Source organism: Sus scrofa, chromosome 16 (genome assembly GCF_054392235.1).
Source record: "Sus scrofa isolate SSC_HxYL_T2T_F1_AM1 chromosome 16, Sscrofa_HxYL_maternal_Yorkshire_Landrace_v2.0, whole genome shotgun sequence".
Taxonomy (NCBI): domain Eukaryota; kingdom Metazoa; phylum Chordata; class Mammalia; order Artiodactyla; family Suidae; genus Sus; species Sus scrofa.
This window is the reverse complement of record NC_139398.1, coordinates 33,186,417-33,202,926: the sequence shown is the minus strand read 5'-3', so window position 1 is coordinate 33,202,926 and position 16,510 is coordinate 33,186,417. Positions and strand designations below refer to the sequence as shown.

Below are 16,510 nucleotides of genomic sequence, written 5' to 3'. Positions count from 1 at the left end.
TTTGAAATTAAGGGTTCTGTACTTAGAGTTTGTACTTGGAGACATTGAAATATGTCTCTCCAAAATTCACATGGTGTGACCCCCAACACAACCCCCATTGTGATGCTATTTGGAGGTGAGGTTCTAGGGAGATAGTGAGGTTTGGATGAGTTATAAGCGTGAAGGCCCATGATGGGATTAGTGTCCTTTTAAGAAGAAGAGGGACCAACATTCTCCCTCTCTCTTCTTCACGTGAGGACATGACAAGAAGGTGGCTGTCTATAATTCAGGGAGAGAGTCCTTACCAGGGAACTGCATCAGCCGGATCTTGATCTTGGATTCCCTAGAACTGTGAGAAATAAATTCCTATTGTTTAAGCCACCCAATCTACACTATTTTCTTAAGGCAGCCTGAGTTAATAATATACTGGATATCTTTAAGTATACACATACAACGACAACAACAATAAAAAAGAGGAATGATCTATTCACAAGACTTTAAGACTCGTCTACTAAAATCTATCACTATGCTTGAGTCAGTTACCCAGTGGCATTACTTGAGCGGTACAGGCTCCAAAGTGATCTGCCCATAGGGAACTGATTAAATACTAAATCATGAAGATTTGGATTATTTACTGGGAAGCCAGGGAGTAAGGCAAGAGCTAAGCTGGAGATGTCAGATGTCAAATCTAAAAAGGCACTGGATCAACACCAAAGGCTGGAATTGGAGAGTAAGAACAAAACAGTGTCTGGAGCCTTTGGGTCAAACAAGTCAGATGAGACTTACGTACGAAGACATACGACCCTGTGGCCCATTTAGTCCCACATATACCTATTTCCCAGTGGAAAAAGATCCAGTAATAGTAAATGTCATAATATAAATAACTCTGGGGATGGGTATGTATACATCTGCTTTAGTGACAAGAGTATGAATGTTAAACCATAACATATACAACTACAATTACAACGTATACAGGTTAATGCAGAATCATAAGCCAAAAGTGCTATTAATAAAAACACGCATTACAGCACACTCTGTAGGGTTAACCCAACAACCACAACAAACTCAAGTGACTATTAACCTAGCTGTTTTCATTAAAAACAAAAATAGCAGCAATTAAAAACTATGACTAGTCTTAGACAACACGGATGATGTGCTAGACACAAAACATCCTTCCTCCAAACTGTAGGAATTACAGCTATGCCGTGCTTGTGGGCATGCACAGGAGAGCCCTGCAAACTGCCAAGTGCTTTGTAACAGAGACTTCTTAGAAAAATCTGCTTCTGCAGGAAACCATGGCCATGAGCTAATTTTAGTTTATGAATACCCAATTTTAGTAACTCAAACTTATTCAGTAGATAACTGCTAATAAGCAGCTTATGTAAATATGAAATGTTATGGAACTGTAAGTCATTTGCCAGTAAGAACCATGAAAAGTACTTGCATTTGGGGGAGTCTGGGGTTTACCAGGAGGAGTTTACAGCATGAGCAAGAACCACTGGCTGCTATGTGGGGGCTGTGCTGTCAGTTGAGTTGTAGCAGCTGGGCTCCTGGCTTAGCCGGATGCCCATGGTCCATAGAATTTGGGGGTTCCTCTCTACTCTCTACTAAATAACTTGTTATCCTACGGCAGTTGCCTGGGAATCCCAGTAGGGTCTGGCTGCTTCATGATGCTGCTCCTGCCTCCTTCTTAGGAGAGACAACTGACACTTTTGGCCACATCGTTCCTGGACCAGAGCTCTCTCACATGTAGCCATTCTATAAAGAGAGTATAATGACGGGGAAACAATGTGAAAAAAGAAGAGTCAAATTTTTGGCAGCTCTCTATGACATGCATATGAACAAAAATTTGTTTTTATGCTAATTTCTAGGTGTAACATTTAAAATTTTTAAACACGATAGCTTACTCTAACAGAGCTTTAGAAGTATGAGCTCAGGAGTTCCTGCTGTGGTGCAGTGGGTTAATGATCTGGCTTATCTCTGCGGCGTTGCCGGTTTGATTTCTGGCCCAGTGCAGTGAGTTAAGGATCTGGCATTGTTGCAGCTGTGGTGTAGGTCACAGATGCGGCTTGGATTCAAAAATATGAGCTCAAAACCAGGAAATATCAGTTCTATTAAGGATGGTGGCTATGAACATTAATAAGGTATGATAAGGATGTAAATGTTTTAAAGATTAATTTCTAAAGTATGTGTTTGAAGGATTAAAAATCCTGAGCAGTTAGCAATGACAAATGTGGGCAACTATTCTACAGTTATTAAGTCAGATGTGTAGTTAAGCCAGATTTGTTGACCGTCTGCCTCCTGTGAAAGCCTCCTTGATCCATATAACATATTTTACAAGTTGAAATATCCATTTTTTACTTATGTGCAGGAGCATTTAACAAATATCTGAAGAGACAAAGGCTCTAATAGTAGGGAATGATAATAGGATAGTTTGCAATCTATCCTAATACCTGTACATGGTATATTTTCCATCACAGAATCAAAAAGAACACAGCATATAAACACATTATAAGAAAGCCTAGGAGTTTCTGTCATGGCACAGCAGAAACGAATCCAACTAGGAACCGTGAGGTTGTGGATTCAATCCCTGGCCTCGCTCAGTGGATTAAGGATCCAGAGATGCTGTGAGCTGTGGTGTGGGTTGCAGACGCGGCTTGGATCTGGCATTGCTTGCTGTGGCTGTGGTGTAGGCCGGCAGCTACAGCTCCAATTAGACCCCTAGCCCGGGAACCCCCATATGCCGTGGGTACTGCCCTAAAAAGACAAAAGGAAAAAAAAAAAAGAAAGCCTAAGGTAATATTCATTTCTAGGAAAACAGCAAAGGCCATAAACAAAATAAATTGCATTACCAGACGTTCACACACTCCTAACAAATGTTTACAATTTCCTGCAAAAGAAACATACCGGCTGCTTCAGGATGTGGGTGAGACAAGCATGTTTCTGTGGTAACAATTTCCCAAACAAGAAAAAAATTAAAAAGACAAATCTTTGCTAAGCTGCAGACAACCAGGTCTCCTGATATATGAAAGCGACAAGAATATAGTAGATAGAGATGGTTAAGAAACAACTTAGAAATAAATATTTCATGAATCAGCAAAAGCTGTCAAAGAAAATGACTTGTAACTCACAATAGAAAGAAATATCTTCACAAAGTTTGATACTGTCAAAGCCTCTTATTATGTAGCATGGTTCTTTAGGCTGACCTACTAGATCTGGTATATTTACAGTTACACAAAATAAATATGCACATATATCTTGTAAGGTTCTGGTCAATCCTTAATAAATAATAATTATTTTAGTGATACAAATATAGATTCATCCAATTAAAATATGGTGTACATTTAATCTCATTTTCTTTCCTTATCTTTTTATCATAAGCTCATCTTCTTTCAATATTTACACATTAGTGTTATTTTACCCTTTGCCTCAAAGTTCATTGTCATCCATTCATTTTCTTTGTGCATCCTTTCAACAAACACTTGTTGAGTATTTGCTAAATACCAACAAATGATTGGGTCCAATCATCTTTTCTTTTTTTCAGGTTGCACTTGCTACCCTTCTGGAACTCTCTCAATAACATTTCTAATAATAAAAAGCCTCATCCTTTACTTCATTGCTAAGGAATTACCTGGGACTCCTCTCCAATCGCTATTCATTTCACATCTTTCCTACTAAAGGTGAAATGAAGTGGGATAGGGATGGCAGAGTGGTGAGGAAAGAAAGGAATACATATTATTTGCATCCAACATGCAGTGCACTTGACTAAGTGTTTAATGCATATTATCTTAAGTTTCATAATAGTAAAATAACACAGTCATATTATTATCCCCATTTCATAAATTGTGAGACCAATTCTCTTAGCACTTAAAATACTGGTCTTAAGGTCTCACAGTTAGCAGTTAGCATATTCCAGGAATGGGACCTTGGTCTGTTTATCCCTAGTTTTTAGTGATTCTTCTTCTTCTTCTTCTTCTTTTTTTTTTTTGTCTTTTGTCTTTTTAGGGCCACACCCTTGGCGTATGGAAGTTCCCAGGCTAGGGCTTGAATCGGAGTTGTAGCCACTGGCCAACACCACAGCCATAGCAATGCGAGATCTGAGCTGTGTTCACGACTTACACCACAGCTCACAGGCAACGCCAGATCCTTAACCCACTGAGCAAGGCCAGGGATGAACCCACGTCCTCATGAATACTAGGTACGTTTGTTAACCTCTGAGCCACAACGGGAACTCCCTCAGTGGCTCTTCTAAGAAGCATGGTTGGCACCCCATACTTTTTAAAAATTGTTGAATAAAATTTTGTTTGCATCTATGCTACTCAGAAAATTCGAACTTCCTTCTCTTCCATTTGCCTCCAATAACAAGATGCTATTTAGATAAATTACTAGAGAAATACATTAAACCAGGGGTTCTAAAGCAAAGGTAGCAGCTTACACAAAGAAAATTGCTAATTGAGAAATTAAAACCTGTTTAAAATTCTGAAATCTACCTACCCAGACAATGTACTACATTTGGCTTTTTTCAGACCACTCTTTAATATTCCTGGAAGTAGCAGATAATAGATTATGAATAGGTTAGGCCTTTAAAAGTTAGCACTATAAATACAAATTAAACCAAGGGAAGATGCAAATATAAAATGCCCAGTTTTATTAATATGGATGAAAAATAATATCACAAAATTAATGCTAAAGAAACATTTATTCTTTGCCTTCTAATTATTTCATATATACCTTATATTCTTCATAATCATTGTTATCTAGCAAGTCCCTTTTCTCCAGTTCTATGAGCTGTTCTGTAGAGGGTTTAGCTGATAGATGCTTAAGAGAGGCTTGCTCATATATGGGCTTTCCATTAAAAAACAATTCCTTCCAATCGTGCATCAACTTATATGGAATCAGGCTATACAGCAAGGGAAAAAAAAGGGTAGAGATGAATCAGTGGTTAGTTAAATATACATCTTAAATCTCAGGCTATTACTATGTTCATTCCCTGTGGTCTAGTGTTTAAGGTTAGAGGCTCCACTTACTATGACATTCCTAAAGCCAGGAAAATGGCAGAAGCTTAGTAGGTGTGAATAGATGAATAAAAGCCACTGGTTCTTCAAACTTTCTTGGATTGTGCACTAAAAGCAAAAAAAAAAAAAAAAAAAATCCCAAGACCTAAAAATAATGAGCACTATCACAAAACTTCGGTCCTTTGGTCCTTTGATTTCCAGCTGTGATACTGAATGGCTCGGTAACGTTTGGAAATCATTTAAATGCTCCAGTACCAGTCTCCACCTATGCAAAATGAACAGACCTTCCAAGGTCCCTTTAAGATGACAGTTGATTTATATATTTGCAGATAATTTGTGACAGAAAAATCTAATGTATGGTGGTCTTATTGGCACTGCACATCTGATAACCTTTACAATTATTTTTTAGTAACTTTTCTATTTAAGTCAGATGAATGACTTGGAAGTAACAGGATGCAGAGATGGGAAAACAGTTCCAAGAGGAACAAAATGTGCAAAGGAAGGAAAGCACTTGACATGATTCAGATGCAGTTCTCTAAAAATAGTAGGGCTGCAGCTTGAAATTACAACCTAAAAAGCAGCATTTCATTTCATTCTGATAAACCTTGAAGACAGTACACTAAATGAAATAAGCCAGACACAAAAGGATAAATTTTGTATGACTCCACTTACATGAGGGACTTAAAACAGACAAATTCATAGAGACAAAAAGCAGACTAGAGGTTACCAGGGGCTGGAAGGCAAGGGAAGGGGGAGTTATTTAATAGATACAGCATTTCAGATTGAGATGATTGAAAAAGTTCTGGAGAGGGATGGTGGGGTGGTTGCAAAATAGTGTGACTGTACCTAACGCCACTGAACTTACACATGGTTAAAAACCACGAAAATAGTTTAAATGATGAATCTCACATTATGTATGTTTCTCCATGATGAAGTAGTATTTCAATTAAATGTAAACTTCACATATAATTATGTTTTCTTTTAATAAAATATTTATATTTGCTAAAAATTATTTTATAAAACTACGGAAGTTTAGAAGTTAATAAGCTCAGGCATAGAAAAATTATAAAATCAGAATTATTGAAATGGCATTGACTCCTGCAGTGAAGTAAACAGTGAACAGCTTGTATATTGTCCAAAACTTGATGTTGCAATTACTGAATTACTATCCTATGATCCGAATATTGAGAATTTTGTTAGGAAGCAATCTTAACAAAGGTCAGTTCATGTAAGTAAGCTGATACCAAAAATATTCTTGGGCTTTAGAAAAAAAATAACATCTTGTTTAGGGAAGTACATAGGAGATTAACATGAGTTTATTTGGCTGTTAGTAGTGCAGTCTAAAAAGATCTTATTAACATACGTAATTGTATTCTGTCTCAAATAAAAGACACTTAAAAGTTAATGATATCAATACCTCTGGAACTTTAAAATTCTATGTAATTTTTCATTAAAATAAAAATGCCTTCATATAACCAATATATTTTCTGTATTAATTTTCATGAGGCAGGATTTACAGAGTAATAAAAGACAGACGAAGGTATGCGTCTGTGAAATATTCCAATAATCAAAATAAAAAATCCTCAGTGTACTAAGTTGTGCTGTGTAACTTGATTTTTAAGACACCTATTCCACATACAAATAATATTTTTTGGGCGAAAAGGAAACTCTAGGTTGCCTCAAGGACAGGTGGTTACATCTGGTTCCTTGCATGCTGGCCCCCAGCCAGAGCTCTTGGGACTATTTCTACAACCCCTCCCAACAGAGGCGCTCACAGAAATGCGGTTCGATGAAACTTTTCCCACAGTCTTCTTTGCAGGCAGGCTCTTTGTCATTCTCTGACTGGCAGCTGTGCGACCTTCTGTCTTTGCAGGCACACGGCATTCTCCCTATGTGTCTCCACTTCTTATAAGGACACCAGTCATATTTAATTAAGGTCCCTCCCTACACAAGCGGACCTCATCTTAACCAATCAATCGGCAATGACTATTTCCAAATAAGCTTATACTCTGAGGTTAAGGGGGTAGAATTTTAACATATATTTTCTTTTTGGGGAGACACAATTTCAACCTCTCTATAGGAATTTACATATTGCCTTTTGAGACAATTTGAATTTCCAAATAAAAGCCCACTTAAAATGTATGATATCAACACCTCTAGAACTTTAATTTTACATATTCAGTTTTTACATTCAGTTTGAGCTCTCCCTGGTTCTTTTTTTTTTTTTTTTATTATTTTCCCACTGTACAGCAAGGGGGTCAGGTCATCCTTAGATGTATACATTGCAGTTACAGTTTTTTCCCCCACCCTTTCTTCTGTTGCGACATGAGTATCTAGACATAGTTCTCAATGCTATTCAGCAGGATCTCCTTATAAATCTATTCTAGGTTGTGTCTGATAAGCCCAAGCTCCCGATCCCTCCCACTCCCTCCCCCTCCCATCACGCAGCCACAAGTCTCTTCTCCAAGTCCATGATTTTCTTTTCTGAGGAGATGTTCATTTGTGCTGGGTATTAGATTCCAGTTATAAGTGATATCATATGGTATTTGTCTTTGTCTTTCTGGCTCATTTCACTCAGGATGAGAGTCTCTAGTTCCATCCATGTTGCTGCAAATGGCATTATGTCATTCTTTTTTATGGCTGAGTAGTATTCCATTGTGTATATATACCACCTCTTCCGAATCCAATCATCTGTCGATGGACATTTGGATTGTTTCCATGTCCTGGCTATTGTGAATAGTGCTGCAATGAACATGCGGGTGCAAGTGTCTCTTTTAAGTAGAGCTTTGTCCGGATAGATGCCCAAGAGTGGGATTGCAGGGTCATATGGAAGTTCTATGTACAGATTTCTAAGGTATCTCCAAACTGTTCTCCATAGTGGCTGTACCAGTTTACATTCCCACCAACAGTGCAGGAGGGTTCCCTTTTCTCCACAGCCCCTCCAGCACTTGTTATTTGTGGATTTATTAATGATGGCCATTCTGACTGGTGTGAGGTGGTATCTCATGGTAGTTTTGATTTGCATTTCTCTTATAATCAGCGATGTTGAGCATTTTTTCATGTGTTTGTTGGCCATCTGTATATCTTCCTTGGAGAAATGTCTATTCAGGTCTTTTGCCCATTTTTCCATTGATTGATTGGCTTTTTTGCTGTTGAGTTGTATAAGTTGCTTGTATATTCTAGAGATTAAGCCCTTGTCGGTTGCATCATTTGAAACTATTTTCTCCCATTCTGTAAGTTGTCTTTTTGTTTTCTTTTTGGTTTCCTTTGCTGTGCAAAAGCTTTTCAGTTTGATGAGGTCCCATGGGTTTATTTTTGCTCTTATTTCTATTGCTTTGGGAGACTGACCTGAGAAAATATTCATGATGTTGATGTCAGAGAGTGTTTTGCCTATGTTTTCTTCTAGGAGTTTGATGGTGTCCTGTCGTATATTTAAGTCTTTCAGCCATTTTGAGTTTATTTTTGTGCATGGTGTGAGGGTGTGTTCTAGTTTCATTGCTTTGCATACAGCTGTCCAGGTTTCCCAGCAATGCTTGCTGAATAGACTTTCCTTTTCCCATTTGATGTTCCTGCCTGCCTTGTCAAAGAGTAATTAACCATAGGCGTCAGGGTTTATTTCCGGATTCTCTATTCTGTTCCATTGGTCTGTCTGTCTGTTTTGATACCAGTACCACACTGTTTTGATGACTGTGGCTTTGTAGTATTTCTTGAAGTCTGGGAGAGTTATGCCTCCAGCTTGGTTTTTGTTTCTCAGGATTGCTTTGGCGATTCTGGGTCTTTTGTTGTTCCATATAAATGTTTGGATTGTTTGTTCTAGTTCTGTGAACAATGTCATGGGTAATTTGATAGGGATTGCATTGAATCTGTAGATTGCTTTGGGTAGGATGGCCATTTTCACAATATTGATTTTTCCAATCCAGGAACATGGAATATCTTTCCATTTCTTTACATCTTCTTTGATTTCTTTGATTAAAGTTTTATAGTTCTCGGCATATAGGTCCTTTACCTCTTTGGTCAGGTGTATTCCGAGGTATTTGATTTTGTGAGGTACAATTTTAAAAGGTATCATTTTTTTGTATTCCTTTTCTAATGTTTCATTGCTGGTATACAGAAATGCAACTGACTTCTGAATGTTAATCTTATATCCTGCCACTTTGCTGAATTTATTAATCAGTTCAAGGAGTTTTGGGGTTGAGTCCTTAGGGTTTTCTAGGTATAGTATCATATCATCTGCATACAGTGACAGTTTGATCTCTTCTCTTCCTATATGGATGCCTTTTATTTTTTTTGTTTGTCTAATTGCTGTGGCTAGGACTTCCAAAACTATGTTGAATAGCAGTGGTGAGAGTGGGCATCCCTGTCTTGTTCCAGATTTGAGTGAGAAGGCTTTCAGTTTTTCCCCATTGAGGATTATATTTGCTGTGGGTTTATCATAAATGGCTTTGATTATATTCAGGAATGTTCCCTCTACACCCACTTTGGCGAGGGTCTTGATCATGAATGGATGTTGAACTTTGTCAAATGCTTTTTCTGCGTCTATTGAGATGATCATATGATTTTTGACCTTTTTTTTGTTAATGTGGTGTATGATGCTGATTGATTTGCGTATGTTGAAACATCCTTGTGAACCTGGGATGAACCCAACCTGGTCATGGTGTATAATTTTTTTGATATGTTGTTGGATTCGGTTGGCTAAGATTTTGTTGAGAATTTTTGCATCTATATTCATCAATGATATTGGCCGATAGTTTTCTTTTTTGGTGGTATCTCTGTCTGGTTTTGGAATGAGGGTGATGGTGGCCTCATAGAATGTCTTTGGGAGTATTCCTTCTTCTTCAACCTTTTGAAAGAGTTTAAGGAGGATGGGCACCAATTCCTCTTTATGTGTTTGATAAAATTCACCTGTGAAGCCATCTGGTCCTGGACTTTTATTTGTAGGGAGTGATTTTATGACCTCTTCAATTTCATTTCTAGTGATCGGTCTGTTCAGTTGGTCTGTTTCTGCTTGATTCAGTTTTGGCAAGCTGTAAGATTCTAGAAAATTGTCCATTTCTTCCAGATTGTCAAACTTGTTGCCATACAGTTGTTCATAGTATTCTCTTATGGTTTTTTTTTTTTTTTTTTTTTTTGCCTTTTCTAGGGCCGCTCCCTCGGCATATGGAGGTTCCCAGGTTAGGGGTCTAATTGGAGGTGTAGCTGCCGGCCTACACCACAGCCATAGCAATGCCAGATCTGAAAGGCATCTTCGACCTACACCACAGCTCACAGCAACGCTGGATCCTTAACCCACTGAGCAAGGCCAGGGATCGAACCCTCAACCTCATGGTTCCTAGTCGGATTCGTTAACCACTGTGCCACGAGGGGAACTCCCCTGAGCTCTCCCTGGTTCTTGGTATGACTCCTTTTTCACTGAGTAACATTTTTGGATTCTGTTGTATGACTCCAGATCTTGTGTAAGCCTTCTGTTTTAGCCGGGTTTTGTCATTGCTCAGGCAGGGGAGAGAGAAGGAGCCATTCTGTTACTGACAGGTCCGGAGGCCCCCACTTGACATTCCTTGCCACCAGGGGGAGGGCATCCTCTCTACTGCTGGGAGAAGGTGGCAATTCTGGCTTCCCGTGTTGGTCTCCACTGAGGTGACGGCTGGGCAGTGGTGAAAGTCCTGACCCTCCCTAGGCTCCTGTAACACCCACTCCCGGGGGGAGGGGAAGAGTGGCCAATACATTGCTTTCTACTTGGCCTCTGGGACACCACACTGGTGGGGGTGATGGAGTCCCACATTACTGCTTTGTGAGGGTGGAAGGTAGGCTCCCTCCTTGGTCTTTTCTTGCATGGGTGGGAGGGGGGCTATAGTTTTGTGTGTGTGGTATTTGGAGAAGGGCAGTTATTTTTATTATTATTATTTGTCTTTTTGCGCCACATCCACTGCATATGGAAGTTCCCAGGATAGGGGTTGAATCAGAGCTAGAGCTGCCAGCCACAGCCATGGCAACAGGGGATCTAAGCGGCATCTGCAACCTACTAAGAAGCTTGCGGCAACGCGGGATCCTTAACCCACTGAGCGAGGCCAGGGATCAAACCCGCAACCTCAGGGATACTAGTCGGGTTCTCAATATGCTAAGCTATGACGGAACTCCTGATTACTGTTTAAAAGCTTTCCATCCTGCTAGGGTGCTCCTTAACTTGTTCTTTGACTGGAGATAGACAGTGGGTTTTCGCTGGGGCTATTTTTTTGTCGGCACCATTGGGATTTCTGGCAACAGAGGCATTCTGTTGTCAGAGTATTCAGTTCCAATTTGGGACGAGTGAGGCAAAAAGACCATCCAGGGAGCTCACTCCTGTGTCGTTCTGCAAGTCCTGAGGTCACCAGCCAGTCTGACTTCTTCTGTTCACCTTCAGAGTCTTCTTAGGTTTGATTCCTATACAATGTCCAGGGCTTTTCATTGGGGGAGGAGCAGGGAAGAATGCATCTACTCCCTTTTCCCAGAGCAGAATGGGATTGGCATTTACATCTTAATTTTGAATTATGAGCCTTTATTTGTTTAGGGAAATCCATCTGTACTTTGTTCCCCTGTGAACCATCATATACCATGTTTTTACATTTACTACATTGACCATTTGCAATTTTGTCTACTTTCTACCATTAGAATATGCTGTTATCACCTTTCCTTTTTAACCTTTTGTCATTTACCTTCCTCATTATTTTGTTCTTATGATTGCTAAACTTTCTAATTTCTATTAATCTAAAAAGTACTGTTAAACATTTTTTTCCTTAATTCCTTTCACTCTGCAGTGTTATTTATTTTCTTTTTCTCAAATGTACCCTTAGAGCTTTATCTTCAAAATGGCCTCATCATGGTGTCATTTCGTTTAGCAGTTTCTATAAGGCAGTCAGGGAGAGAACTATGGAGAAAGCACCCATCAAGTCCAAGGTGATTAGATGCTTTTCCTCCCTTCTGTCTGACCCTGAAGATCATCTGACTTTCCTTCTTTTCACTGTGGGTTCTCAATCAGATCTCAGTCTGGGTAACATTAGAGGTGCACAAATTGAAGTGGGGTGCCTTATGCTTGACCTCGTGGAACTGCTTTCACTGAGATCCACTGTGATGCCATTCTCCACCTTTCAGCAAAGGACATCACAAGAAATAGGTCCCCAAAGCCACATCCATATTTGCTTTAGAGTCATTGCTGCGGTCATTCTCTACTAGAGCTACTGTGCTACTCAGGTGTACCTCATGTGAGGCCACATGAGAAAACTATTATTATGAACTGAGGACCAAGAAGACTTTTGTATCTGTAAAGAATTAGAATGGAACAGGACATCATCAAAGTGTTTCCCTTTTTGTTCCGTCCACCTGGAAGCTCCAATAAAATTTGCAGCTCCATTGTAGTAACTGGCAAATATACTGCTACATGTATAACTGTGTTTAAATAATCCTAGCTTTCTAGTTCATTTGGATTTTCCTCTGTTCTTATTTTGGCCTGTTCATAATATTTTTTGCATTATTGAATGTTTCCTTACAAATAGGTTGACTTCTTTTAGAAGGAAAGTGCAATGAAAATAGATTTAACAATTAGTAAAATAATCTTTAAGTAATTCCAGTCTTCTAGGAGGTTCCTAAGGTTTGAAATAGATTATCATAATTTATTATCTGTAAATTAGAGAGGCTTTAGATACAAAGTTTAAATGTTAAAGACATACAAACACACCTTAAATAAGGCTAGCCAGTGGGTGAATTATGTCAGTAATCAAGGTATCCTGGACTCCACTTCCTGGTCTTCCTTTTATAAAATATTGTTGCCTCTTTTACTTATCAACTTAGCATCTATCTACAATCTTATCCTTTTCTCATTCTCTGTGGTGCCTTTATTGTATTAACTATTCAAAACTAATACTTACTTATTTGTCAACATTCGATAGTCTGCTACTTTAGTGGACAAATCAAGTATTTGATCCAAAATTTCTGCACATATTGAATAATGCTTTTTGTAACGAGCTTGCACTCTTTCCGCAGCAATCTGCTCATGCATTTCCTTCTCTCTGAGAGCTTGTTCTTCATAATCAATCTTGGCTTGTTTGGCCAAAGCCTAAGAAGGCAAAGACATATTTTTAAGTTACCATCACTGTGCAATGATTCAAGTAAAAAACAATGTCATCATTTCAATAGCAAAAAAAAAAAAAAAAAAAAAAAAAAATTCTAAAAAGGATGAAATCTCCTCTATAGCAGGAATAAAAATAAATCATGAGAGAGTACTTTCTCCTGAATACATTAAGTACAGAATATGATGACAAAGACAGTATTGAAAACACTAGCAAAACACAGTACAGAGAAAAGTGTACTCTCCGGATGTACAATAAATTGGATCTTAAGTATTTAAAAATAAGTCCTAAGTTCTAGGCTCACAGAGAACCAGGTAAGCTTGTGCAGGACCCAAGATGCTCCTTTGTGCCCATTTGCAGAAGCCTTAACTCGACACACCTGCTCTGGCCCCACCCTTTGTCTTTTAGTGGGAGACTACTGATTTATACTCAGGAAATTGTTTGGAGAGTCCCCAAGTATTCTGGCTTGAGCCTATCACACATTTGCCAGCAAATGTTAAATGTGTTTAGACAACAAAACCTTCTGCTGTTTGTTAGGGCCTTAAGAAGTGGATAACATCCATTCTGCAGAAAGGAAGGAAATACTGAAACCGTTTGGCATCACCATCTGCCTGGTTTGCACTATTATTTTGTTTAGGGAATGCTTTCTTCGTGCAAAGTGCAAAGGTCAAACTCAGCATGGCCAAATGTCTCTTTTCAAACAGTTGTGCCAGCTCCTTGAAAATTCTATCCTGGGTGAACATGCTCCAGAAACAAGACTTGCCTCCTGGAATTTACCAGCAAGGGTAAAATGGAGGTCACCTTGGGTCTGGAGGAGTTGTAGTCAAATACAAGCCTCAGCCTGTCAAGAAGTCAAATACTTGCTGCGGTGCCTCCTTGGCCCAATCGGCGCCTCCCTATGTCTCCACTTCCTCAATATGAAGCGAGGGTAGTGAAGGCTTGGCATTAACAGAAAAACTGTCAGAGCGAATCCCTCTTATCATGAAACTATTCACGAGTGACTAAATGAACAATGCCGGGCTGCTAGCGTCCACTGAACTGAGTGGAAGGTCCATTTCTTTTGTTACTTTTTTTTTTTTTTAATTTTGTTTGTTTTCTTTGTGCTGCAAGGGGAGTTAGGCTGAGTGACCTCTAAGGTCAATACTGTACTTTTGGCTGGTTCAGGATTATACAATTATTGTATTGTTTTGGAGGCCCTGTTTTCATGCACAAAGTATAGAGTTTAAATACAGAGCTTTATGGCTTGCTTCTTAAAGTGTGAAGAGTTCAGAGGGAAGAGGAATCTAAAGAGTAGAAGCAGTTAGAGGAGAATTTACATAAAACATAAGATGGGTTTGGGGCCTGGGTTTACCAGAGTTCCTGTAAAGCATGTGGGGATATTTAGGATGCGATGAAATCAACACCTTGAAGTGAGCCTTGACCTGCAGCTGCAGGAATATAGCAGCCTTCTCCCTGCTCTTCACACCAGGACCTTCTTCTCTCTTTCTAGCCATTCAGGCTGCTACTTCTACCCACTCCGTGCCCCCTGCTAAACCCACCACAATTTCCGGTCCCATTACAGCAAAGTGAGTTGCAGCCCTAAATAAAGAAAGAAAGAAAAAGGAAAAAGGAAGTCTGTGGGAGGCAGTAAATCTCAGCGGTGATGAGCCTGGACTCTGGAGTCTGAGTGCCGCTGTGTTTCCGGCTACACCACCGACAAGCTGTGTGACTCTGAGCTTTCTGAGTTTCATTTTCCTGACATGTCAGATGTAGAAAAGGAAGGACACGGTCCACTGCAAGTGGCCGTTATAAACATGCATGTAAGCATCACAGCCCCGTGCTGGACTCAAAGTGAATGCTCACCAATTCCTTACTGCAACGAATTATTGCTAATAATAGTAGGTGGCAGTGAAATTTTGAAATTGGGAACTGTTTTAATGAATATAGAATAGCTGTCCAATTGCTCTCAAAGATCAGCAGGTTTAACCTAAAAACAAAACAAAAACTCCAGATGGGGAAAAACACTAAGTTCTCTCTCTCTCTTTCTCCTTCCTGTCCCTCCCCTCCTCTTCCTCTCTCTTTCTTTCAATGCACCAGACATTGGCCCAAGCCCTGGGGAAACAGCGATGGGCAGAAGCAAACACAGCCCTGGTCCTCAGGGGCCTTACACCCGGAGGGAGAGGTGGTCAAAAAAGCACACAAATACAGGTATAGTTACACACCCCGACAAGAGTCACTAGGAAGAGACGGGGCATGGGTGTGACACAATAGGAGGCTGGACTGGACCTAGACGAGGAGTGGCGTGGGCATGGTATGGGCAGGAGCTCTGCAGGATGGGTGTCACCTGGGGCAAGGCATGCGGGAAGAAGCCAAAGGCGGGAAAAATGACTTGTTCGGGGATGTGAGAGCAGAATAGTGTGGCCAGAGTCAAGGGGATGGAGGGGACAGTTTATGAGCAGAGATCTGGAAGCCAGGGATGGGTTTCTGAATAAGAGGGCAGTGATCAAATCAGAGTCTGGCTGCAGAGTGGAGAATGGTTGGGGAGACGAGAGTAGGGTGGACATTTTGGATAAGTTATATAGATATAGATAGATATAGATATGGATATGGATATGGATATAGACAGATGTCTATCTTTCCCCTTTCATCATTTTAACAGCTAGACAGAGGCCCTCGTTCCCTCCTGCTTCAGGGACTTTCTGCAGGATGCAAAAGCAGAAACTAGTGGAGGCTCCTGCTTCACATTAAAAGGCTAAATTCAAAGGCAAATTGACCCAGGTCACTTAAAAACAGAAGGGAAGGTTTGACCAAAGAGGAAGAGATGGGCAGCCCACTCGCTAGCAGCTCGTGGGGAGCAGCAAAGCCGCAAAGGGGGCATACAGGGACGGATGACAAAGGCGGGACTTGTGCCACAGACGGAGTGTGTGGCTGGAAGCTGGGCTGCCTGATGCCTGGAGTGTCTCCCCGATGACTTGGGTCTATGAACTGGGCCCCCAGTGGCTGGGGGCAGAGGTGGGTAGTCAGAGATCAGCACAGGTTGATTTAAAAGACAAAGAACGTTAGGTGCTTGCACACAGCACCTGTGGTTGCCACTAAAAATGGATGAAGGAGACCAAAGCGGCAGTGGTAGCAGAGACTAGGTGGTGGTTAGACATGGAGAAAAACGGACAAACTGAAGAGCTATTTAGTACATGAAACTGATAGAACTTTGTGATGTTTTGCATCTGGAGGAACGAGGGTAAAGCTGGCGTCAAGTGGACGCTGAGGTTTTGGACGAGTCCAGCTGCATACATGGTGATGCCATTTGTTGAAATACAGAAACTTGAGAAAGTCCAGTTTATTCATAAGGGTTTTAAATCTGGCTTAACATGTTGAATTTGTACTTCCTCTGAGATCTAGGAGCAGCGATATCAAGACGGCAGTTGAACGTATGGATCC

At 40.2% G+C, this 16,510-nt stretch overlaps 1 protein-coding gene across 11 annotated transcripts in view; it reads right to left on the bottom strand.

The window, feature by feature from the left end:
- Nucleotides 1–16,510, bottom strand: part of SPEF2 (sperm flagellar and cilia associated 2) — a 177,962-nt gene that overhangs the window by 123,262 nt on the left and 38,190 nt on the right. For all 11 annotated transcript variants that reach the window (XR_014830743.1, XR_014830745.1, XR_014830746.1 and 8 more), the window contains 2 exon segments: nucleotides 12,893–13,080; nucleotides 4,711–4,879 (listed from right to left, as the gene is read on the bottom strand). Coding sequence is in view for 6 of the 11 variants with exons in the window: in XM_085001637.1 (XP_084857763.1) it covers nucleotides 4,711–4,879; nucleotides 12,893–13,080 (357 nt within the window). In the remaining 5 variants the exon portion in view is untranslated.